Genomic DNA, 26,053 nt, shown 5'->3' with positions numbered 1-26,053 from the left:
AGTATCCGTCCAAAAGCACATTATTCGTTCTTTGTTATTTGTATTTGTTCTCCTTTAAAACAAATTTTAAAACCCTCATCTAGAAACAAAACCATATGCTGGAGATTTTTTACATAAATAATTTTGCTAATGTTATTGATACAGAAAAAAAAATGTGGGGTTTGTAAAGCTAAGGAAAAATAATTATTACTACTAAAAAGCAGATTTTCTAAACTCTTAGTTACTATCAGTAAGTGATATTGAAAATCTATTTAGAAAAGCTCCCTAGGGCCTGATAATTATATTCACATTAAGATAAATAGGACAGCATATGCTACCACTTACCTTAAGAGGTTAATGGAAGGCTGTTCATGCACAGTGACTAATCCAAACTGGGATAGTGAAAAATTACCAGTGTTTGATAATTTATATCATTTATATAATAATCAAACCTTAGCAATATTATGGAATAGTCTTTACAAAAGTGTGTCGTACTAGCAAGTTTTTTTCAGAAATAGTTTTCTAGTGCAAAATTTAGTTGAATTTTATGTACATAACACAAGTCCTGTCCCACCATGTGTTGAAGGTAGCACAGTTCTTCCACAGGTAGAGGATGTGTCCCAGCCAGACTCAGCTGGGCATGGGCAAAAGCTGGGTATAGACATCTGCTAGATATGCCCTTGCCTTAACTTCAGTAACCCTCGTTTATTTCACAGCCACCTTGTTTCACAAAAAGGGAAGTTTCTTTTGCCAAAGCCTGACCTTTGAAACAAACTTTCTGAATTCTTAGTGATTAAGTTCTGTGAACAACAGCCATAAGATGACAGGATCTCCTTAAGCTGCAGAAGTGATACCTATGAGGCAGCAGTATCCTCTTTCACTTAGTGCCTTTTTCCAAATAAATCCAAGACTCTTATTTTCAATGCTACAACTGTTCGTAGTATAGAACAGGATGAAATATGAAAAGCATTCCCTTTTGTACTCTACAAAGTCTCCCTTTCCTCAACCCCATGAATCCTGAAATGTGCTGGTTTGGCCTTTTGTTTGTCAGGGGTTTGGGATTTGGTTTTGGGGTTGGGTTTGGTTTTTTTCATTTTTATTGTGGAATCAAATGGGTTTTTTATTTTAAACAATAGGTTATGTAAAAGTTTCTCTTGACTGCTATACTTAGAAATTAGTTATATAAACTGTTTTCCTCACACTTCTTCCTTCTCTCCTTGTTGACGCACAGAGTCCCAGGAAATCTCAGTAATAGAGAAGAGGCTGAACTGGGTTTGAGTTCTGTGTAGCATTGCTCACCCTCTGCCTCTCTGAAACTCATTTTCCAATTGCTACCATGTGTGGAGCAAATGTCACCAATGTTTCCATTTGGGATTCTTTCTACCTTACGTTTTCTGTCCCTGAGAAAATATTTCTTGCCTGCTTTCCAGACCTTTTGTGATATGCTCAAGAATAAAAATGGCAATGCTTGATATTTTCCTTCCTTTCCATCCTGTCTTTTGGAAAAAAATCTCTTTAACAGGGGTTAAACAAATCTCACCAGTTAAATTGGAATTAGTTTGTACATCTTTACATTATGCACAGTTGAATTCTTCCCCAAAGTTTGTTTTTTTTTTTTTTTTAACAACAAAACATCCCCCAGCTTTTCATATCTTCATGAAATGAAGATTCAAAATGACAATGGATGTTAAGATCCATGGAGTTTCATTTTTTATTACAATTTAGTGTAGTAGGCAATAGAATAGGGAATGCACTGAGAGCAGCCAGGCTTTTGAAACTGCCTGTGCAGAGACTGCATATCCACACAGAAACTCTAAATAAACAATTTAGCTGTATGCTGTTTATTCCACCTCTCTCTTTCTCTTTTCTTTGCTAACACAGGTCCACAAAGATTCTCGAGTTCTCAAGCCCTAGCTTATGGAAGTGTGTAATGTCAGTGTGGTTGCAAAATCACACGATCTCCTAGCTCTGTATCTTATCCTTCACCCAACATTGCACAACGCTGGACTGTCAGCTAGGAGAACGAAAGGAGCCAGATTGTGTTGTGCCACCTCTTTTTCTAGTTCACGCATAAGTTGCGACCAGGATTATTTTTCTGTGTTTGTAGCACGTTTGGTGGATTTGGGGCACACTCTTTGCTTCCATTCTCCTCATTCATGTGACCCTTTCCCAGTGCTTCCAAATGAGCTAATGTGTCTTCAACATGGAGAAAACCAACCAAGTTGGTTAGGATGTGTATTGTTCTCTTGTTTAATTTGTGGGTTGTTTGGGGTTTTTTAATTGGTCTTTGTTCTGTTCTTTTTAAAAAAACATATCTACAAAAAGAGAATATATAACTTTCTGCCCTAAATACCTCTTTTGCATCAGGGATGGATATTTTAATGGAGTGAGGTGTAATAGCAGAACAGTGCCATGTCTCTGTCCTCACGAGCATTGCTGCATGCAGATTAGAAAGGCTCTGTAGTGCTGCTACTGTATGCCAGATTTGCTATTTGCTCTTGTTTGCATGATAGTATTTCTAATTTACTAATATGATATGGAAATAATGGCACATCACCGATCTTTCAACATATTGTATCACTGCTTTATCATATTAGGCTAATACACTGCGAGAGTTGATAGCACCTCTCCATGTCAAATGGGAACCACATCTCTTGGCACTGAACCGATTGGACTCAAAGGTTGATAAACTTATCATTAGAGAATTGGCACGACGGAGACTCAACTTCAGCCTCTTGCAAGCAACCTAATGGCCTCCGTTCAGAAAGTCAGTTCTTCTTGAATAACTTTGATGTTTATAACAGAGAACAGACCTGTTAAAGCATAGACAACCACATGCCTGAATATGAGGCCTCCAGGAAGGTGTCAAAGGGCATGGCCAGTCTTTTGAAGAATGCACCCTTTCCACAATGGGACTAGGCACAAAGTCAGATCGAGTCTACATGGAGCACATTTGCAGAAAATACTGCCCCCCACATGGGAGAACGGAAGGGGAAGAGGGTCTTGGCAGGGAAAGGGCTTTGATGTCACTCAGTTTTGTTCTGCACACCTCGAGGAATTAAAGAGGGATTCAGCCATGGTAACTGTAATTTCCCATTGCTTGTACTGAACTCCAGTGAACCCATTCAGGCCAACCAGACAGAGTCGTGTCATTTAAGCGTGCTTCACATTAGTGAAGGAAGTTTCCTTACTGTGTCATGCTAAACTAAGTGTATTCTGTCAAGTGGAGGTATGTACAGACCTTTCAGAGACTTCCATTTATCCAGTGGTTTGTACTGAATTCCCAGAGGGTACGCTGGCACTCGTTCGGATGGTGATGGAGAAGATACCTCACGCTGAGATTCATTAGACTCTGCAGTTAAACTCTTTGGTTCCTCTTTATCTTCTAGGACTAAAACATGTGAGTGATGCTGCCTGGCCAAGCAGGCACAAAGTATTCTCTGTATAACACCCAGACTCCAGAGGGCTGTTTTGGGGCCAGTATTTGTCTGGATGTCACTCAAAGTAGATTCAGATATTGTATTTATCATTATGTTCTGAGTCCCCTATGGGTTGATGTTTGCCTCTATCTCTGTGATTAGAATGTGGATTTTCCTTGATATATTTGGCTAAGGGTGTATTGTAATAATGTTAATGCTAATTACTTGATATTTCATACTATCTTACGGGGAGATACTTTTAAAAAATGTATTTTGAAATGTTTTCTTTCTGTTTGCTCAATGTATGGTATTGCATTATGTTAATACCAATAAAATTATATATATATATAGTTATATATATATTTCCCTTTTATAAAGAAGTAAATTATGCTTTTTTGCCTCACAAACAGGAAATGTGCAGTGAATAAAATTAACTCATTCTGCCTTACAGCAGGTGACAAAGCTTATAATAGTTTTAATATTCTTTTTTTTTGAAAAATAAAAACTATAGTATTACATAAATTAGTTGGAAATTCATCAAATGCATGTTTTATGTTTCTGCTCAATGGGACTGTCACAAAACAGCCTAAATATTTAGCAATGTTGTTTTGGCATCTTTAATTTTTTCTAATCAGAAACATGCACTGTATTGCTATTATTGATTACAAAACTGTACTGTCATAAATTTTTGCCTGTTGGCCAGATAGACAAACCCACTGAGTTTGTCTGTAGGAATTGATTTTAAAATTTAATTTAGTGCTCTTTCCAATGCTTGGCAAAGGCAGAATTTATTTTTTATATAAGGTTGCCTTTGAAGTACCTGCCTCTGCCAGGAATGATAAATCACTGCTAAGTATATAAAGATTCTGCAACCTGAAGGATATGTGGTTAAAGTCTTGTCGGAATGGCCTGCAACCCCAGCCAGTCCTTTACATTCTGTCATTAAATTCCATAATTAGTTAGAGGTGAAATGTTTTGGAAATGAATTAGAGAAGCAGAAGCAAGGATGTGACTCTAAAATGTCCTTTGGCTGCCACTTGGGTAACACTGATGGCTTATTTGCTGCTTGTAGCCAAAGGCCAGCATATATCTGCACTAATGCCTATTAGATTGTCTTCAGCTTCCTCTCTTTCTTTTCCCCACCCTTTCTAACATATTGTATTGAGTATCTTTGTTTTGCAGAGGCATTCAGAAGGGCTGTAATTAGCAGTCCCTGGCATTTAATTGCATACACATTTGTTAAATATTTTTCTGTATGCCTTAAAATAAAGTATAGAAAATGGCAGTAAATGTTTCTTTAATGAAGGCATTTGATTTATTCATGAAGTCAGGATTTTTTTAAAGGTGTTATTTTGGGCTTAATAAAGGAAATAAGCCAGCAAATTTTCTGTCTTGCTTTTGCATAACCATCGTGTGTCAGGGCTGAGGTTCAGTTCCTTTCTCATGTTCCTTTTGTGGCAAACACATTCTGCCCAATGGGTGGGGAATGGACCTTTCTGCTGTGACCACTCTCATGCCAGTTTTGAGAGCACTTTATGCTAAGGTTCATACATGTTGACAAGTTTATTTTGACATCTGATGACATGAGTGATGTCTAGAAAAGCCACGTGGAATCATTGCATTTCTCTCGTCACAGCAGTTGCTTTTGTCCTGAAAAGTACCTTGAACTGTGTGGTGCTTACAGACCATGGGGGTGTGATGGGCATTCAGCAGCTGATGGAGGGTGCCTAATATTTGGCAGTGTTGTGCCCTGCATAATTAAGATGTAAATCAGAGTGCAGCTTAACTCGGTTGGAATCTGATCAATGCACCTATCATAATGTGCAGTTATAAATCCATTAATAAATCTGAATATCTGAATAAATATGACATCTTCTGGGATAAGATTTTGGGAAGTATGTCAGGTCTCTTTCAGAAACGCCTCGGGAGGTGCTTTCCCAGCAGACCACAGTGGGTTACAGGGGTAACTGAGGCAGACATTCAATTTACCTGGCCCCTGCCCACACTAAAGTTTGTCCCATGTTGAACATAGAATTGCAATTCCGTAGTGATGTGTTTTGGAAAACTCCACTCTCGGTGCTACATTTTCATACAAAGAAGCAACTTGGGATGTAGCCTGAAGTAGAGTTCTTTTTCCAGGTGGGTGTTGCTCACCAGGAACGTGTCCGCCATCTGTTCAGGCTTGCTTTCAGGTATCAATCCCATAAGCCTTGACAGGCACTGCTGTTGTGCAAGCGTGACTGTGGCTTGATTCTGACTGGTGAGTAATGTTGCTGGGTCCGTATCGTTTGTCACTTAACCTTTCACAACTTTGAGTGCTGCAGCCTTGGGTTAGGTTTGTAATACCAGTATTTTCCTCAAGGAGTAATTGCTTCTATATATTGTGAATTAATATTTGTAGGGAACTCCTCGTCCTGTTCCAAATTTACAGAATCCCCACATGTCTAGCATTTTTGCCCAGTTTGCTCCAGCTCCTGGCTTTCCTCATAAATCCAAGTTTTCTATTGTTTTTGAACTGCAGGGCCCAAGGGGAAGTGTACCATCAAAGTCTGATTGGTCTGTTTATTTCACTTCAGCATTGATAGCTTGTGGTAAAATTAAACAGCACTTATATCAGTGTGTGGCACAGAAAAATATCAGGATATCCTATTTCATTGTGTAAAATTCTCCCAGAGAGTCACTAAAATCAGCAGATGAAGGTTAAACTGGTGCCTTCATAGGCAGCTTAATGAGAAGAGTACCATATCCAAAATGAAGGAAGGATGCAATTATAACCCTACTGCAGAAAAGATCTGCCACTGATCAGAATTCCATTACTTTGGGAAGCTTTGGAGTGACTTCATTCTGCTGCCCTCTCTGAAATCACAGCCCACCAATATAACCTCATGAAACAGCAGGACTGTGAGCAAAGAGGGAGCTACAGATGCTCATTTGAGGCGTGCAAGAGCTGTGAAGAGGCAGCACGAGCAGAACAAGCTAATTATTCCCTCTCACTATCACAGTGTCCCCTTCTCACTATCACAGTAACCCATTAGCTGGCACCTGTACTTCACTAAGTGCATGTCAGAAATGGCTGAATGTTACTGTCAGCTCTACAATGCAGATCTGCAGGGAGAGACAGCGAGGGTGTTTCCTTATGCTCAGTTTAGTGTCAGCTGTGTTTAGTAAGCAATTCCAGTTGTGTGGAAGGCTGAAGAGATGTGGCTGAGGTGGGTGTGAGACTCAGAGCAAGACCAGCCCAAGTGTCCCTCGAAGGCTGGAGGTTGAACACGTGAACATGCTCCAGCCTGCCAGCTCACACTGCAGCCAGCGGGGCCCGGAGGCCTCCGGGGCCATGGCTCGTCCTTCGATGTCCCCAGAAAGGTGACTCCAGTGGAAAAGAGATTCTCAGGGACCTACTGGCCCAAAAGGAAAACTGCTAGTACCATAAGTAGTTCACAATAAGAACTAGACCTTCGGTGCCACAGAAAAGGCTTGGCATCTATCAGGCCTTACAGAGGCTAGGGCTGGATCTTGTAAAAGATGGTACCTGCCTGATTCTGGCATTGAACTTGGCTGGCGGAAAATGCCTGAAATGCCTTCAGATATCTACAGTTTGGGAGATTAATTTTCCACTTGTCTGCACAGTTCACTTTCTTTCAAGAAACCCAGTTTATGCTCACGCATGTGAGAGGAGAAGCAGGCCTATACCATTGGGTGTAAAACTCCAGCAAGTGCAGGACTCTGTTGTGTTGGTGCTTTCAGTGAGCACCCTCCCTACTCCCTAGGAGTATCTGCAGGTTTATGTAGTAGGAAAGAATAGAAACTGTGTACAATTCTCCCAGTAACCCAAAAGTACTTCCACTTTAGAGGAAATGATGGTATAAAATCTAGATTTAATACCTGCGTTGAATAAATACAAAATAATAAATACAATAAATACAATAAATACAAAAGTACTTCCACTTTAGAGGAAATGATGGTATAAAATCCAGATTTAATACCTGCGTTGAATAAATACAAAATAATAAATACAATAAATATAAAATGTAATGATCCTTCAGCTACTAAAATTTCACCAAACACATGGATCAAAGCTTGTTTTTAAACAATGCTCCTCCCTTCCTTGATTCAAGACTTTAGGGAAAATCCTGCACTTTCACATATACAGGGACAGAAAGGACAGAAGATTACATGAATCAGAGGAAGGCAGGGAAAGGGAGGTAATACCAGAGAGAAGGGTTGCAAAGATTGGATACTGCTCAAGAAGAACTCGTTTTGCTTTTAATTTAGTTTTAACTCAGCTTGCTTTAAGTTTTCTTCACTTGTAGGAAACATTTATATGCTCATGTGTGTGTATTGACATATATATATAAAGATGTGTGTGTGTGTGTGTGTGTGTGTGTGTGTTTACTGGTGTAATCACATATCCAGTCCAGCCTTGATTTTAAAATCGCATAGGACGTGGCATAGGACATGGCATAGGTATCTTTGTACTTTAACAGAGAAATCTGCTCAATTTTACCCAGAGCAGATGATTAGCTACTGTTTCCATGCAGACCTGCATTTTGTTGCACCTCCTGCCTGCTGTACCATGCCAGGCTTCAATACTGTGTTGCTTCTTCCTTTTCTCAGTAATTAGGGATGTGACCTGTGACATTTTCGTACCAGGAGCTGACTTTCCATGTCATTGTAGCTTCCCCCATACCTGTGCAGGAGTGACATCATGCACAGCCACAGCTGTGCAGACACCATCTCCTTTACACTGACTTCATCACTTTGTTCCTTTTGGGAGGGCGGGAGGGAAGGAAATACATAACTTAGTCTGCCAGCCAGCCATCTAAATAGTGTTTAAAATTATTAATTCCTGAATCTGTGTATTAGAAGCATTTGGGTATGTCTCACTCTTGGGCACTTTGGACTCTTAATGATTAACCTGAACTGCAGCAAAGATGGATTTGGGCCTTGCACAGAGAAACCAGCTGCTTCTTCAGAGGATTTTTTTCTCCCCTCCACTGCAACACTGCTAAAAGCCACATCCACTCTCCTCTCATCCTTCTTTTTCACCTCGTACCTAGTACCTAGGGAGATCCCTTCAGTCTCTCTCCCAAGTGTTCCCCGGGGTTTAGAAGCCCGGCCAGGCTGCTGCAGGCTGTGGCCGCAGCCCTTGCCTGCCTGTGGGCACAGCCGGAGCCGGGGCTGCAGAGCTGCTGCCGGAGGCTGCCCCTTCCCAAGGGGTCAGCAGGGCTCTGCGTGCTGCTCTGCCTGCCTGGCAGAGAAACCACTGCAGGCCCAGGCAGGCTCGATAGTCCCTGTTCTTAGACATGGCACAGAGAGCCTGCTGTGGCACAGGAGGATTACAAAAGCCTTCTTGCTTCTGGAATTGTATCAGTTGTTAGCTTGTGGCAGACCAGGGTGTCTGTTCCAAACATGGACACATCAGGGTCAAGAAGGAAAAGGAAAAAAAAACACCCAGAGGTTTGTACACCCATGGCTGTTTTATGTAACTTGAGACCACTTCCCAGAAGCCTGGGATGCTTCTTGTTTTGGGGGAGTATTTACTGCATTTACTGTCACTAGCAGAAGGTCTCTGGGACACTTGAGGTAAATGCCTCCTCTACACAAAAGGTGAAGCAAAAAGGGGTATCTCTCAAATTGGAAGCAAATCTTTAGGATTTGGAGGGAGAAATAACATGGCAGCTGTTTAATAATGTAATTAGTGATGTATTCTAACATAATTGCTTCCTTAATATCCTGAGAAAGCTGAGGTTAGCTGGTTCCTCTGCCAGAGGGAGTGAGCTCACCAAAAGGAGTGAAAATGGGAGTTGAAATTTCAGTAGAGCCTGGAGATTTCAGTCTGGCTGTGCCTTGTTCGCTTCCTGTCACAGACTTCACAGCAGCTTGGCTTTCTGGGGATTTGCAGAGGTTGGTAAATGCAGGGCTGACTGCAAGGAGAGGAGTGGGCGTGTGTGAGAGGAGTCGCACAGCGAAGGAAAGTGCGTCACTGAGCAGAAAAGGCAGCAAACAGAAAAGAGGATAGTGGGAAAATAGAGAATTCCATCAGGGTGGCAGCGGTGTCCTTCAGTCAGGATCAGAAGTCTAAAGACAACGGGGTTGAGCCTGGGAGGTGTCTGGAGGCACTGGCAAAGACCAGAGGGGCCCCAATGAAGTCTTTGATCCTTGAAAAATATGACCTTGTTAGCAGGGTAGTGACAAAATTTATTAACCATCCTTACGTAGGCACTTCTGTTCACTCAGCCCCACATGAAATCATGGCTCCTCTGGTAACTCACCGAAAGACAAAAACCATGCAAGATTTTGGCAGCTTGAGCTTTAGCAGAAAAGTGAACAGAAGTGCAGGGACCTCCACTGAAAACTGCTGGAGGTTATTCCATATATTTAGAGCAAATTTATGAAAAGTGTGTGCCTAGAGATTCTCTGTGTCCAGAGAGCAGTGTGTCAGCCAGCTGGGCTGCAGTGGTGACCTTCTACCGGATTCTAATTCAATACCTTCTTCCTGAATCATCAGTTTACACGGACCAATCATCTCTTGATCCATGTAAATACCAATGGTAACTTTCTCTCTGGTCACTTTTCACAGAAGTACCTTATGCTCTTATGATCTTCGTTTAAAAGAGGGAAATAATGGAAAGATGAACTGCCTAACAGAGCCAGGAGGTGATTACACTCAGTACATCACAGAGCTTGGTGCATGCTCTTTTCAACAGCAAGTGACAACACAGTATGAGAAATCCCACTAGCTAATCCTGAATGCTAAGAACCCAAACAGTTCCTGACTTGTTGGAGTTTCACCTACTCAGCCATAATCTTCATCTCTCTCTCCTGAGAAAATGTAAAAATAGTTACAAATATTTACTGCATTTTAAGGGCAAAGTACAAAAAGTTCAGAAACTTTTCCCATAGAAAGCAGTATAGTAAATAATAATAATAATAATAATAATAATAATAATAAACACAATGTTTACTTGACAGATGTATTCATTATCTCCAGAACTGAATGCAAATATCTTTGCATTCACTTGAAGACAGCAGGAGCTTCTTTGTTACAAAATTCAGTACCTGTGTATTCTTGCATTTGGAAGATAGGGCTCTGACCAGATTTAGATCCCATGTGTTGCAGTTTGTGCAGCTTTATTTCTGCTCCTGAATTACAGAGTTCTTCAGGCTTGTGTGGGGCAGGGGACAAAATTACAGCTTCAGAGAAGACACCCTGCTTTTCAGCAGTATGTGGAAACTGTGACCTGGCAGCACATTCAGAGAAACAGGAAAGATGCAACCCCCTACTCAGCAGCTGAATGAGTGAGAAAAACAACTTGTTGTGTTGGCTGTTGGTCTGAGGTCATCTGCAAATCCTATGAGACCACATTTTCTACTTAAACAAAACATTACCAGAGGTCTTATTCTTCCTTAACAAGACAGCCATGCTGTAAAAGCATGACTTGCATACAAATCCACCAATTTTAAAAAAGAAAATCTGTGTTAAGCTCAGCTCTATATCTAACAGAATACCTCAGATGCTTTATGGTGCCAAGGGTTTCACCAACACCTACAGGAAATCAATCAAAGGCTCTAGCAGAAGGCTGAGGGAGGGGAGATGTGTGTGTAATCCCATTCCCGCCTACTGAGAGCCATTGAGAGCAGCAGCACCACCTTCAGCATTTCTCTGGAAAATATTAAGGGCTTGGGATGTGTTTTTGTGCCGCCCACTGCCCTCTCCTCCACCATGGGTGAACAAGGCATTTTGCCCTCTTTAGAGTTTTCCCAGCCTCAGCAGCAGCAAGGCATTTAAGGGACTTGTTTTTCTTCCCTCCTCTTTCCTCTTTAGGAAATTCTGTCCCCTTTTTGATGTGCTGCTCATAGTGACATCACCGAGTCAGTGACAGAGTGTGGGGGAGGCAGCCCCAGCCGTGTTGAGGTGATGTGCTGATGCCTTCCAGAGACCTCCTGCCAGTGTTCTGCTGCCCAACCCAGCCTGTGTCCTGCCCCCACAGTCTGAGCCTTTCCTGAGCAGGAACTGTTCCCATTCGGGGGAGCGTAGAAGTCCGGTGTCCATGCTCCCTCTGAGGCCCCTGTTGAGCAGTGGGTGCCTGTCCCAGGGGATGAGCCCTGAGGAGCACCAGCCATGCAGATCCAGGCCAGCAGTGTGGGCAGGGCAGGACAAGCCCCCCTGGCACAGGGTTTATACTCTAGGGCAGGGGCCATGTTAACAGCCATCCAGGTTCATTCACTTGTCATTCAGTATTTGACCTTGGGATTGAACTCAAATGCTCTATTTTGCCTTAGTGGGGAGTTTCTGTGTTTTAGGAAGCCATGGGTGTTTGATGGCAAGCCTGGGTGAAGTGGCTGGTTGTCAATCCAGTCTCTAGATCACTCTAGCAAAGTGAATTTAGATGGTGTGGAGTCAAAGTGCTGGCCTGCTTCTTCAGCAAGCCATCCCTGCCCTAATCCCCTCAGGGTACAGCCCTGGCAGTGCTGCTGGGGAAGAGACACCTGAGGAAAGATCTTTTTTGCCCTGCATAGCAAGAGATGAGAAGGAGAGAGAGAGAGAAACAGGTGTCAAATACTCGTGTGTCAGACCAGGAGGGAGTTTTCCCTTTGCCCTTTAGCAAATCACTCCCCTTCCACAGCTGTCAGACTGGTGGACATCAGCATTCAGCAATAGGAATTGATAGAGAGATCCCAAACTTCTGACCTCATTGCTGTATAGACTTCTTAAGAAAACATAAAAATCAAGACCACAAAAAATTTTTACCACTCTATGATTATTCAGCTACGAATGTTTTGCCCTTTAGCCCATTAGATGTTTTAATAAGAAAGAAAATTACAAGAAAGAGAAAAGTATCTCATTTCTATTTTATTTCCATTCTGGCCAGCACTGACAGTGATGAACCCAGCTCACCAAGCAGGGTAGCACAGGATGGGATGATTTAGGGAGCTCTATGCAGACTCAATATAATTCCATCGATAAAAAGTCTCCAATCCTTCTTCACTTCCATATATCTTTAAAAAAATTTTAAATGTGTGCTTTAAAAACATCTGCCTCCTAAAAGGCCAACTGATGAGAGATGAAGCAAGATTAGCTGCTGATTGCAAAATTTTTGGATTGTATAAAGATTTGTATAAATGCAAATCTTTTTGTGATGGGGTGAGGAGATTTGGGTTTCTGGAATTCTTGCCTGAGCCTAAGGAGAGTGTTGCCCTGCTGCATAGTATGGGCTCAAATGGGAGGTGGCTTCAGGTAGCTCTTGATGGACTAAAAATGTCACTTCTAAACACAAGCTGTCTTCTCTCTTGGTGACTGATAAGAAACCCTCTAATCAGCTGAGGACACTGAGGTTCTTTGCTGAAGGGTGCTTCTGTATGTGGCAAACTTTCAGCCAGTAGAAATGACTGTCTTGGAGCAGTGTCAGTCACAGGGTAAAGCTAATGCTGGGAACCAAGCAGCCCTCCTACAAGAGCTTCTAGGAAAGCCTCTCGAGGACACAGGCACCTTGAGCCAGGAGAGCAGGCACCAGTGTGAAAGCCAAGACTGGCTGGGAGGATCCGAGGGCTCTGGGAGCAACCACGCACAGGCAGTGCCTGGGTGCTGCATGAACGTGTGTCAGTGTGCAAGGGGCAGCAGGGACACAGCTAAGGGACACAGCTAACACTGTCCCAAGAGCTGCCCCAGCTAATCCTGATCCCCACTCTGCTAATCCTGGCTGCACTGGTGCTTGCAAAGCTTATACGGAGTCACCAAAGAGTTTCCTCTGGGGGAAACATTGTGTGAAAGGTTGAAGTGGTTTGATGTTTTCTAAATGAAGCATTTCAGATGCTCATATCAGAGTAACACCTCATCCCCAGCTTTTGCTTGTTTTTTTTTTTTAAAGAAGCAAAACCTTTCTTTTCTTTTTTATTTTTTCTTTCTAAATGCTTTCAGTACTAGTTAGAACAAATATTTTAAACCTGTAATAAATAAATATTTCTCATATGCCTGTATTTTGATATAGTACATAATAAATATTGTTTCTTTTAAACAAAACTATAATGCAAACAGCTCTGTTTTGGTTTGCCATGCTGCCAGGTCATGGTTGTGCTCTTGTATTAGCCTCTAGTTTGCTGCTGAACCATGAGGTAATAGTAAAGTAACAGACCAGTATAAGTGACAGCATTACTGACTATTGAACAACACTACTGAGTATCAAAAAGTAAGAGACAAAAATAAGTGAACTTTCCTAGGAAGGAAAAGGACATGTCATTCCAGGGCCACCATCACATATTCTTGAGTGCTGTTACCAGCACTTTCAGTCTGAGATGTGATCCCTGATGGGTTCCTTAGCAGGATGCTTCTAGGACTTCCTCTGCTTGTAACAAAGAAGTCACCAGAACTATATAACTGCAGTACCAGAAATCTGATTTCTGGCAGTAAGTTACTCTAATATTACTGCACCTTGAGCTATTTCTCTTTTTTCCCTCTTTTGCTGCATGTCAAGTTTTTACATTCTTGAAAGATTTTCTCCCTTTCTTGTGAAGGCCAATACCAAGAAGGAGCACTTGCAGTGCTCTTTTCTGGAACTTAGGAGGTGTGAAATATTCTCTTTATGGTCTAGTTAAACCTGTTAATCCTCTGGCAAAGGTTTTTGATAGGTCCTCATGTAATCACATTAATGATACATTGTTGCTTTCTCTATTTCTTCCTCCTTTTTTTGTTTTCCCCTTTGTCTCATTACAGTTGAAACTATAGAGGAAAAAACAGCAGACTCCTTGCAAGATTTGTACAGAGCCTTGGAGCAGGCCAGCCTGTCTCCTTTAGGAGAACACCGGATTTCCACTAAGCTGGAGTATAAGAAATCTTTTATAAAGAGATGTAGCAATCCAGTAGTCAATGAAAAACTGCACCAGCTCCGAATTCTGAAAAGCACTTTAAAGGTGAGATAAAACAGGGAGGAAAAATCCTGCCCCAGGGTTGGATCGGGCTCTATTGTAATCAGAAATTATTGTGTGCAGCTGGAGTCCAGGCTGAGCCCAGTGTGCAAACAAGGGAGACATGGGGAAGCATTGCTTGAAAAGAAGAGAAAAATGTGCCTGGGAGAGCAGTCAAAGTGAGGAGACCAGTTTTAATTTCTTTATTTTCTTGTATTTAATCTCAGTCAGCTGCTCCTCCTCTAGCTAGTTTAACAGAAGTTGACACCAAATTATTGGAGGAAATCTTAATCCCTGTTTTATCCCTGAATGTTTTGAATTATCAAAACACATTCATTTTGTAATTGCCAAAGTCTAAAGTTAAACAAAGCCAGAGAAGAGAACAGTATCTCTTGCAACACTTTAGAAGAGAACAGTATCTCTTGCAACACTTGACTGTTTTCTAATTGATGAGCTTGTCCAGGAGGAAACTGTATGCTTGCTTTCTGTGTAAACTGATAGAATCATTGTATTTAATAAGTATGATTGATTAAATAAGTAGTGATAATGATAGATTTGAAAATTTATATGGTAATTTTAAATGTACTACAGCTTTTTTAGCCTCCTTGTCAGCTTCCTTTGTTTGTTACAGCAGTTACAGTTATGCCCTGATAGAGATTTCAGGAAACAATATGCTGGATTTCCTCAGGGACCCTGTTAACTATATTAAATTACCACATTTTAAGTCACCACATAATTATACAGTGCATTTTGTAACAGCTTTCATCCAAGAGCGCTTTATAAACATTAATTAATTTAGTTTTCTATCACCTAGAGAAGCATTTAGACAATATTATTTTCATGCTGTGGGGCTCCCATCCTGAAAAGAAATCCTACATGTGCTTAACTTTCTGTACTGCATCATCTCCTTGAAGGCAACTTGCATTATTATCTTGGTATGCCAGTCTTTGCAGGATTGAAGGCTGGTAAAAAAGGGCAACATTCACAGCTGTCCATGACTTCTACAAGCATGAGAAACTGAAACAAAATCACAGTGCTCTCACACACATCAGGGTGGCAGGAGGTTCACGCCGTAGTTGTGGGTTTGTACCACAGTGGGGTCTCACGCCACAGCTGTGGTTCAGCATCGGCAGCCTGCTGCCATGCTGAATTGTCTCTTTGTTAGTGGTTATTGATACCTGAGATACATTCCTGCAAATGAAACTGCTTTCCTTCAGGGAAGTCCAAAAAACAGCACAGCCTCTTGATCCAGCAGGTGCCTGTTTTTGTGCTTCTCTGGAACTCCTTTTTTTTGGACCAAGCAAACACAATTTTTTCATTCTCTGTACATGAGCCATATTTTCTAAGCCAGTCAGCACTCTTGTTTGGACTGTGATTGGTGTAAATCATGCTTATGTACATGAGGCCAATAATGGAAAATGCAATGGCAGCAAGAAGCAAAGACAGATAATTGTTGTTTTCTGCATAGAGCAGCAATGTAGAGTGACACACGCTTGGTTTGCAGTGACAACATAGTAACTTTTGACTGGCTGCATTACAGCCCAGAGCTCCACCTCTGCCACACTATTGGCCATTGTATCAAGCAGTAGCTGCTGCTATTGCCTAATCAATTAGTCTTTCTTTTTATCAGTACCTATGATTTCTCCTTCCTGAATGCAGCAAATTGCACTAGCCTGTTGGCACTGATGTTCTGGACTCTACTTGAATTTTATCCGACATAATAATATCCAGAGATAGTCCTCCAAACTGCTTCTGGCTCTTGATGTCCTATCTTCTAAGTCATTAATGAAAGACCCCTGTGCTCTCTGTCCTGTGATAACACAAAATCATTCTCCTATCACTGAGTATGAGCTGCCTGGCTGGTAGTGCAGAGGTGCGGGACCAGCCACAATCTGAGAGAAATAAGTTGTGGCAGCTCAAGCAGAGATCTGGTGATCAGGAGTTCCCATGGTTTCTTTTCCACAGCTTGTTCTCAGCTTGCCCTCTCTTTCTGGAAATGAGTATTGTAGCAGGTAGTGTTAATTTGCTATTGTTTGCACAGCAATGAAAGCACTGTTTATGGAAGATGTCTCTGACCCTTCTGATCTGTCCCATCATACACAGCTTGATATTTCCCCTTGCCATGCTACCCAGAAGGATTTAACATACTCATAGTATGGACATGGAAAATGTGAGTTAGCCATGAGGAGTGTGATACCCATCTTGCAGGGAGGTTGGAGGGAGAGTGCTGGTGGCCATGCCATTCCTGTGCTGAGGAGCAGTGCTGGGAACCACAGGTGTGTGTTAGCTGTGTTTCCAAGGAATATGGCTGTGGCATCCAGCTTCCACCATTTGCAACAACTGTGAGTGGCTGTGGGTACCTCTGGGGCTTACTGTGACACTCAGCTCTGTGAACCGATCACCAGAGAGGGATTATTGGACAGTCACTTCCCCTGCCTCGATGGGGCATGAGGAGGCACCGGCAGATATGTTATATTTTCCCTTTCTCTGCCTTCTCTTTGCCACGTCAGTGGTAGAAGAGGTTGCAGCCAGCCAGCCCATGGCATGCAGCAGATCTGTAGTGAAGATGAGCTGTCGTTCCCGTGGGAGTCCTTGCACAAGCCTTTGCAGTGCAGAGCTCAGGTGCCCCATGACAAGCCTGGTGAGGAGGTGTAGCTGTGCTGGCCGGCAGGAGGCCGTGTGTGTGTGTGTGTCTGCATCCCACACACCCACACAGTACTTCTGATGCTGATCAAGAGCAAACAGATGGCACTTTGTTGTGTGAAACCCATCCTGAGAAATGCAAGCAGCTAACTGTAAACAGTACAGGACTTGCTTTTTCTGGGGCTGAACAAAGGGGCAGGTGGGGGAATAGGGACTCTTACTGAGGGTACTGGACAAGGCAAGGGAAGCCCAGGTCCCACAATGGAATGTGGGACACCCTGTAGAAAGGCTCCTGTGTGTGAGTGCTCATAGATCAGATAGTCCCTGTGCTTTCAGGGGCTCTGAGGCCTGAGTTCTTACCCTCCATTCTCTGCTTCCACCCACTTGATTGATTTTGTCAGTGACTCATCACCTGCATTAACTCTTTGCTTGTTCCTTTTCTCTCACAGGCCAGGGAAGGAGAAGTAGCCATTATAGATAAAGTTCTGGATAATCCGGCCTTGACGTCTAGAGACTTTCAAGAATGGAAACAAATGTACCTTGATCTCTTCATGAACATCTATGAAAGCAGCCCCTCGAGGGACTCTGTTAATGGCTCCTCTGAGGTTGAAGCTCTTATAGCCTCATTAGCGCACACTCACTCTTACATAGAAACACATGTATGAAAGTCTCTCGTTCTGTCCATTTGCTACACCCCAGCCCTTTACTTAAGTGCATAAAGTAGTTTTTATATCAATATGTGAGAGCTCTAGTAAATTATATTTTAATGTTACTCAGCTGTGTGAAACCTTCAATGGTCAACGATACCATTTCTTTAATGAGGATTTGTATATTTTATAAGCTACCAATGCTCTGCTTGTGTTTACCTTCTGTGAATTAAAAAACATTATCTTTAGCTATTGAAGAAAAGTATTTAAATGCATTTTTGGAAGACTGTGGCCTTCATGCAGGAAGTTCCACATGCTATAAAGCTTTTGTTATCAAAGGTCAGTTTTACAATGATATTTTATATTATATAATTCCAGTATTGCATTGCATTTTTGGAGTGCAGGTACTGTTTTGGTGGTGGGAGAAAACCAATTTTTATATTTAATGAGAAACTCTAGGAGTTTTCTTAAATAACAGGGAAAAGTATAGTGCAGTGGTTGTGTTTCAGTTTTGTCAAAGACATAAAACGGTGAAAATCGGCAGACAAAAAATGACTGATGTGAGTTTAAGTGTCAAAAGGTTAGGTGTTATTTCCTTGTATTTTTTAAAGCCTGTTGCTAAGCTTTACCACCACTGCAAAGGAATGCTGGTTTGTATTAAATTAAGACCAAATTGTATGTTGTGTCTTAATCACATTAGGTTGATTAAAAAAAAATATTCATGGTACTGTGATAGATGATGCTTTTGCACTGAAGGTATCAGTATAATGTGCAGATTTTGCAAAAGAGAAAATGTAGACTTTCAACATCATTGGTAGCAGCGTTTCTTTAGCCCAGAACAGCAGCAGTGGAAAAGGTTTCCAATTAAATGCTTCAAATCTGAGATGCTTTTAAGATTCCCACAATAGAAAAGAAGTGAATAAGATTTTTCAAGTAGTTTCCTATGTGTTTTCTCAGCTGTGAAATTTGGCTGTATTGTATGCAGGGATAATGTGTGATGAAAGCAGAATTGAGCATGGAACCTGAAAAATAACCAAGGAGTAAAAAAGCCTCTGGTTTGCTTTTGAAGGGAAAGGGATGTCTCTGGGTTCTGCTGAGTTCACAAGCCAATTAAAATGTTTTAAACTTCCATGAGATTTGGTATCTGCTAAAGACAACCCAGTGAATATGAGGGGAAATAGCTCCTTAGAGTTAGGCGCATGCCTGAAATAAAAGTGGGAGAGAACTCTTAAATCGTATATTTACTTTTTATGAACTTGGTTTTCAAAAATGTTAAGAGCAAGACAAAATATTTCTGCTGCTCTTCAGTATTTTGCTGCATAAGTTAGGACTCATGACATGATTTAATAATGCTCACGTGGAAAGGGAAAGCCTCCTGTATACTTTCATGAGTTGTACTCTTAACCAATTTGAGACTATTGCCTGTACAGCTCAGTGAATGTACTTTAAACTTTATGAACTTTGGTATTTCCTGGCAGTTATATCCATGAAGAGATGAAGGAAAGAATGGACAGTTTCTTTCTTTCTCTTTCTTTTTCTTTCTTTCTTTCTTTCTCTCTCTCTCTCTTTCTTTCTCTCTTTCTTTCTCTCTTTCTTTCTCTCTCTCTTTCTTTCTCTCTTTCTCTCTTCCTTTCTCTCTTTCTTTCTCTCTTGCTCCACTTTTTTGTTCTTTTCCTCTTTCTACCCCTCATTTTCTATCTTGTTATTGCATTTGGATTGCAAATGTTCTGCAGATTTTGCACAACTGTACAGAAGAGTGGCCTTTCTGTAGCCCATTTTCAGTAATCCTATATTCAAGTTGTCTGGATGACAAATCACGTATTAACGTTTGTACAGAATTCTGGATCCAGTGTAAGATTTGTACTATTAGAAGAATATTGTTTGTATAAACTGGACATTTATTTACTGCATGGGTACTGACTTGTATATTAAATTTGTGAGGTTTTTGTAAATTTCTCTTAAAAAATGCTTGACTTGAAATGGATTGTGCTATTGTTCCAAGCATTTAGATTCTCTTGCTATTGTTTTACTGGACCAAAAGTAAATATATTCATATGAAAAACTCTTTATATCTGATGGATGTATATGCACATTGTGTAGTTGATTCCTTGTCAAAACCAAGGCAGTTCAGAAGACTTAGATCTGTTGCTATGCAACAGCCATTCTGCCTGCACTTTACATTAGTAAAGTTAGCTTGATTGCTTTAAAGGTGAAAATTAAACATTACAGTTTTTTAAGCTAGTTTAGTGACAAAGAACATGTGTCCTCTCCATTGTGCTGCCTTCTTTTAAGACTATTAAATGTTCTTCTATATATATTTTTATTGTATTAACTCTCAGCCTAGAAAGGGAACACTGTAAAATGAAGTACAATAAATTTAGCTTTTAAATGAACATTCATGGCTCAAGATTCACTTTAGTCCATACCAGATTGATTCTGTGCCATCTGACCATTTTGTCTGCATTTCACATATTCATATATCTTAAAGTACCCCGGTGTGACTTCAAACGCTGCCAGTGTGGTCAAAAGGGAGTGACAATATGACACTATTGCTGATTTGTATGTAAGCAGACACTGAGTAAAGACTTCTGAAAACCTTCAGTTACCTCCTCCCCTTTGTACTCTTTGATGAAAGTAAACCTTTTTTGACTGCTGCGTTCTCTAATGTAGCAGTTCAACAGCAGCGAAGCATTTTCTGAACAGGTGTGATAAACAGCGTATGGTGCTGAGGTAAATGCCAAGGCATCAGTAACAGCTTGTTACTCGTGTAAGAAACTTCTTGGAGGCTAAGGATAAGGATACCCACTCAGCTCTGGCCATCTGAGCTAACACAGGGTTTGGATACAAAAGAAATGTACATCACCAGTAGTGCGCATCTTTAAAATAACACAAAATAAGCATCTGGAAGGTGTTCTACAACAAAGGCCACTGAGAGAGAAATGGCTTTTATCAAACACTGTTTTAACTTTCAGCTGTAGCTGAGTCTACATAGTGAAAAGTCCATGCTTTCTGTCCAGTAATTTCATGCTGGTTAGCTAAGACATTCTTGCCTAGTAAGTAGTATATCAAATAATGCCTTTTCCTTGGCAATACTTGCTACTAATTCTTGTAGGCATCAGTTTTCTAGTCTTTATACAGCTCTCTTTCCTTTTGCTTAGCCATAGCATAAAAACTCAATAGCACTTACCAGCTGGGAAAATTACCTCTGATTAAGAAAACAGAAAATATGGATTATATTTTTTAATATTTGAAAAATCCCACTTTCAACACCTACTAATTGCTATCTAGGTATTATCCAAAAGTCAAGGATTACAATTCTCACTCATCGCCTCTAAGTGTGTACTTGCTACATCCTTGCTCAGTGAGATCAGCTTCCAGCTTTATAAAACCTAGATGTGTTTCCTGTGCTGAAGCCAGATTTTCTTGTCTGCTTCCACCAAGCATTTGGCTTATCCAAGCAACACGTCCACTTTCACATTCAGTGCCAGTGCAATTTTCTTATTCCCCAGGACCGCACTGCTCAGTCATCTCCTGGGATAGATATTCCTCAGCATGGGAGCTCAGCAGTTGGGCAGCTTCTTCTGCAGGCTGTCGCTGTCCTGCTCTTCAGCCACCTCGGGGAGCTGGAGCACGGCGCACTGCAGCCCACACCACGGCAGAGGGGCCTTGCAGATTTCTTCCCAGCCATCATTGTCGATGTCATAGCCAACCACGTCTTGTGTGGAGACCTCCAGCGAGTTTTGCCATTTTTTTCCCCCAATAAGAAGAGCTGTTTCCTCTACCACTGCCAGGCCGTAGGAGAATCGATCGTAGACCAGTGGTTTCAACCGAGTCCATTGGTTTTGATCCGGGTCATACCTTTCTATTTCAGAGAAAGGTTCGTATAGTCCCAGAAAGGTGAATATGGATCCCCTGATTGTTGCCATCTGATGCCCAAACCGAGCAATGCTCATTGGGGTACATTTCACCCACTGCCCTTCAAGTGAGCTCAGAGAATAAACGTCATTGCTTGTGCTGGCTGAGGCTGAGTACTTGCCCCCAGAGATGTATATGGTGTTCTTGCAAACAGCACTGGCATGACCATGTATCCTGCATGGCAATTCCCTGGCCTTCGTCCATCTATCCCTGCTGATGTCATAGACTTCCACAGATGAATGCAGCAACCCATCCTCTCCCCTTCCACCAATGGCAAAGATATCCTTGCCTAAGACACAGCAAGAAAACTGGCATCTCTTTTCCAGCATGCCTGTGATTTGGGTCCATGTGTTAAATCTTGGATCATACCGATGGACCTTGTTTGTAACCAATAAGGCCTTTCCAATTTTAGCATCACCCAGGGTACCACTTTCTATCTCCCCACCCAAGACATAGAGGAAGTTCCCCACCACACACACGCTGTGGTTCTGCACCCTGTCCTGCAGCTGCGTGAGGGTTCGCCATTTGTGATTGTAAACATCGAAGGCCACCACATCAGTGACGAGCCCCTCGCTTGCTGTGCCTCCCCCCAGCAGAATGATCCGAGTTTTCTGGTTCCTCAGTGTGGTGGACTTATCCTGCAGGACAGGTTGTTTGAATACAGATGTGTGATAATTTATTGCTTTTATGATCAAGCACTTAATACCTGCTGAGAGGGACACTTCTGACTGTGTGTAGGTTTTTCTCAGCTCTTCCACTGGGATGAGACCATATCTTATGTGCTCTAAAAGGCTGCTTGCGTGATCCAGCCTGGATTTATCCTGCTTCAACCACAGCAGGACAAGATTCAACAGGCGGCATTCTTCCACCATGGGGAGATCTGGTGATTGAATCACTGCTAGCAAAGACCTGAAGTTCAGCTCCAGAAGTCCTGACAAATCCAAGTCCAGCAGCTTCCAGACATTTCTGATAATGTATTTTTCTGCAGCTGCTAGGGCATCTGGCAGGTAGAACTTCCTGGCCACATTGGCAGAGTAGCAGCAGTTTTCCAAGGCAAGATTGTTAACTAAGTACTGATTGCACAAGCCGATAGCATCAGTGACTTGCAAGTAGCTTGCAGCTTCCAAGGTATCCTCCAGGCTTTCAAAGGAAAGGGGCAGCAAGGATGTGTAAATGAAATCCAGGATGTGCTGGAGCCCAGTGGGTGAGACAACTTGTAGGTGAATGACACTGGCTTTAGACTCTTGGGTATAATTTTTGAACATGGCTCGGAAGTAGTCGCTGGAGCATGCCAACAAGGACTTGTGTGCAGGAAACTCGTTTTCTTTCACTTTCAGCAAAATGTCACAGAGAAAGCCCTCTGATCTCAGGCTCTGGTATTGAGCGAGCACGGTGGTGCAGTGTGCTTTGCAGTAGGACAGGAAGTAGCTCATGGCAGACAATGCAATGCTTTTCCCTTGAGCTATTAGAGCTAAAATGCAATTAGATATTGAAACAGCTGCCTTACTCAACAGCCATTTCTTGAATGCCCAGCAGACCTCCAGCTGTTAGAGAAAAGCCCAACCCAAAATAACAAGTCAGTATCCTGCCTGGCATAGGGGGACAGTTAGTAGATTTGTAGTGAATTCAATCCATTCCTTTATAGAAAAAATAGCTGAATGTCATATCAGCTGTAGGATGCTTACTTTTCTTGCCTCCACAAGTTGCGCAAGGATGAAGAGTCCACAGTTGTGCCGAGCACTTGCTTGGCTGGCCATCAGGTGACAGATGAGGGAGCTAGATGACAGTCCCAATAAATGGCCCTTCGTGTCTGCTCAGCCGTCGCCCCCAACCCTTCTTGCTCCACAAGCAGATCAAAGGGATCCTCTCTGGCTGCCAGCGCGCGGCTCTGAGCAGACACAGATGAGAAGAGAGCGCTGAGTTTTCTCCTCTTGTTTGTATTTTGAACTCTGATCAGTTTAGACGTCACCACCCTGGGACAGCAGCCCCCTTTCCGTCCTCTTTCCGCATGGTCCTGGGAAGCCTCAGCCGAAGATCAAATCAGCACCCAGGGATTATTATGGGAAGATTTTTCTGAGCCCATAAATCTTTCCCTGGCAGCCACTAAGACAACCAAAATACCATGATTAGTCAGTGGTTCGATTTGACACGCATTTCTGGCTCTTTGCTTCACGTGACACCTCCATAGCTCACAGCTACCAGAATAGCCACAGGCTCATCCCCTCGTCCCCCTGGCCTGGCAGCCAACCCCGGGCGGTTGAGAAATGGGGCCAGGGACTGGGCGGACAGAGGAGCTTCCAGTGACAGCCACAGCCAAAGCAGCTGACTTGGAATGACCTGGCTGGAAATCACACGGGTAACACATTTGCACAAAGTGGCGACAAAAATAGATTCCCCCAGTTCGGCCATAATAAACCAAATTCTGTTTATAGAGGAGGCTTTGCATAATTCTGCTCTCAGTTACCAGCTGGGAACCAACCCAGAGCCCCCAGGGGTGGGCCAGCGCTGTCTTGCTCAACTTCCTCACTTTCAGTTTGTCCCAATTAGAAGCACTTATACAGGGATTATCCCTGATTTTCACCTGGGCACTTCAGGGTCTAATTTCTACCAGGAATAGCAGCTCTGGGCAGGCTACACATTTTGACCTCTTAAAGCTTGCTTTTATTTCTTCTTTTTTTCCCTGCATAACTCTGGGTGAAGGTGTTCAGGAATCTCTTCCCAACACCTTTCTTTCTAAATCAAACATTCTCAGGACTTGCAGAGCTTGCCAGGGTTGATAAATGCCTGAACATTTTGCTGCACTGTGAGCCAACAGACTTGGGAGCAGAGAAGGATCCCACAGGACTGGAAAATTTTGCTTTTTGCTTAAGCCCAAGGTAAAGCCTTTTTTACTGTATTTGTTTATATTTATTTATGTGATGTCATTAAATTCTGGCTTACCCCTGTAGCTAAGCAGTGTTTGGAGATGACTGGTTCCTAATATGGACTGTGCATGCTGTGTGACTGTTCCAGTGAGCTTAAACTGTCTTGCTAAACAGACTGATACTGATACCTACACATGCTCTGCTCTGTTTGTGGGGAAGGACTCCAAAAACATTATTTTTTGTTGCTGAATAGCTCTGAAAATTGATTTCCTGCTTGAATCCACTTTCCATCATGACCATTTATTTCCATCATGACCATTTATAGACCACAAATCAGGATCTTTTGCTAAAAGATCTTGCCCTTTGCTAGCAACACAACATGTATGGGCAGTAGGGATGAAGGAGAAAAGGGATGCTTGTTTCTTTTTCCCAGCAGTTTTGCCAATGTCCAAGTTGGGACAACTCTAAGGTATTTCAGGTGTTAGTGAAACTGTGCAGTCGATTCCAAGCTTCAGTTTTGATACTTCTGTTTTGGAAGCAGAGACCAAAAGCCAGGTACCTCTATCATCCCTTGGCAGTCATGAGTCCTGGTGATGAGGGACCAGGCCTTAAATGCTCCCACTCCTAGAGACGCTGCTTTCCCCAGTTAAACCCCACCAGGTACCAGATTTCTGTAACACAAGGTGCAGGTAAACCTCCACTGTTCTGAAATAGCAGGTGGGCACTGTCCATCACAATTTCCCTTGGAGCCTGAGGTGCGAGTCAACAGTTCTTGTCCTCCACCAGCTCTTACTTAGCCTGTGCTGCCATAACTGCTCTGGCACAGCCAGGAAGTTATGCACAGGGAGAAATGGGGAAAACCCAAAAACAGAACAGCGGAGAGGTCTCTGTGGCCCAGGCCAGGTTGTCAGCCTCCCTCACTGTGTGACCTCCCAAGCAGACGTAGCACAGCAGAGGTGAGCGCTGGCTGGGCGGGTGGCTGGGGATGCAGCAGCAGGAGAGACCCTGTGCACAGCACTGGGCTGGTCTGCTGTGGGGCCAGGGCCACCAGCCCCAGGGCACTGCTGAAGTGCCTGTGCTGGTAGCACAGAGTAGCTGGGACCGAGGACACATAAATCAATCCACTTCCCCTGGATCCAGTTTTGAGCAGAAAGAGGTCAAACGTATGGCTTGGCCAACCGAGGGTATTGGCATTAGCAGCCAAAGGAATATTTCTGAGCCCCATATGACACTCCTGCCTCCTTAGTGAGGCACTCCTGTCAAAGGCAATGTGCCTTTTCCTCACCCCCAGCAAGGCCAGGCCACTGCCTGGTCTTGCACCAGTTTGTCTGGAAGGTGTAAAGTACCAGCACAGCTCCAGCCACAAGCTCTGTAATTTCAGAGAGGCCAAACAAGGCTCAGTCTGAACGTCCCTGCCTCTGCCCAGAGTGATTCCATGTTAATCCAACTAGTTGTGCATCACTTGCTTTCCAAATGATTTCCATCCATGGGTGGCTGCTTATACAGGTCAGTTCCTGGTGCTGATTTAACTGAACTGATTTAACACCAGTGCCAGGTAAGCAGGTCCTATAATTGTATGCAGATTTACTGTGCTGTTCTCTCTCAGACCTACTTCATCTTCATGGCAAGCCAGCTAATGGAAGTAGTAAGAATCATGATCCTTATAAAGCTGTTTATTTGCCTG

General features: G+C 42.6%; 2 protein-coding genes across 9 annotated transcripts in view; one reads left to right on the top strand and one right to left on the bottom strand.

The window, feature by feature from the left end:
* Positions 1-17,679, top strand: part of CNKSR2 (connector enhancer of kinase suppressor of Ras 2) — a 205,459-nt gene extending 187,780 nt beyond the window's left edge. For 5 of the 8 annotated variants that reach the window (XM_068179895.1, XM_068179894.1, XM_068179892.1 and 2 more), the window contains 2 exons: positions 14,110-14,306; positions 17,393-17,679. In XM_068179895.1, coding sequence (XP_068035996.1) covers positions 14,110-14,306; positions 17,393-17,608 — 413 coding nt within the window. In that variant the 3' untranslated portion in view covers positions 17,609-17,679. Of the gene's footprint in view, positions 1-1,860; positions 3,889-14,109; positions 14,307-17,392 lie in introns of those variants that run through there. The other 3 variants (XM_068179897.1, XM_068179898.1, XM_068179896.1) reach the window with 3 other exon arrangements.
* Positions 17,680-17,947: 268 nt separating this feature from the next.
* Positions 17,948-23,609, bottom strand: KLHL34 (kelch like family member 34). Its single transcript, XM_068179899.1, has 2 exons — positions 23,191-23,609; positions 17,948-23,049 (listed from the first exon to the last, which is right to left on the bottom strand). Exons 1-2 carry the CDS (start codon positions 23,260-23,262, stop codon positions 21,151-21,153), a joined length of 1,971 nt encoding a protein of 656 aa, XP_068036000.1. The 5' UTR covers positions 23,263-23,609; the 3' UTR covers positions 17,948-21,150.
* Between the last annotated feature and the right edge of the window lie 2,444 nt (positions 23,610-26,053).

The sequence above is a fragment of the Anomalospiza imberbis genome, chromosome 2 (genome assembly GCF_031753505.1).
Source record: "Anomalospiza imberbis isolate Cuckoo-Finch-1a 21T00152 chromosome 2, ASM3175350v1, whole genome shotgun sequence".
NCBI classification, from domain to species: domain Eukaryota; kingdom Metazoa; phylum Chordata; class Aves; order Passeriformes; family Viduidae; genus Anomalospiza; species Anomalospiza imberbis.
Note: the sequence above shows the minus strand (reverse complement) of the source record. Positions and strands in the feature narration are given on the sequence as shown.

What these genes read in the sequence shown, in the direction of transcription:
- KLHL34 (XM_068179899.1), bottom strand. Translation starts at nt 23,262, where the DNA reads ATGGCCAGCCAAGCAAGTGCTCGGCACAACTGTGGACTCTTCATCCTT. An exon ending in AACTTGTGGAGGCAAGAAAA is followed by an intron (nt 23,050 to 23,190) that starts GTAAGCATCCTA and finishes TTTCTCTAACAG; the next exon opens with CTGGAGGTCTGCTGGGCATT.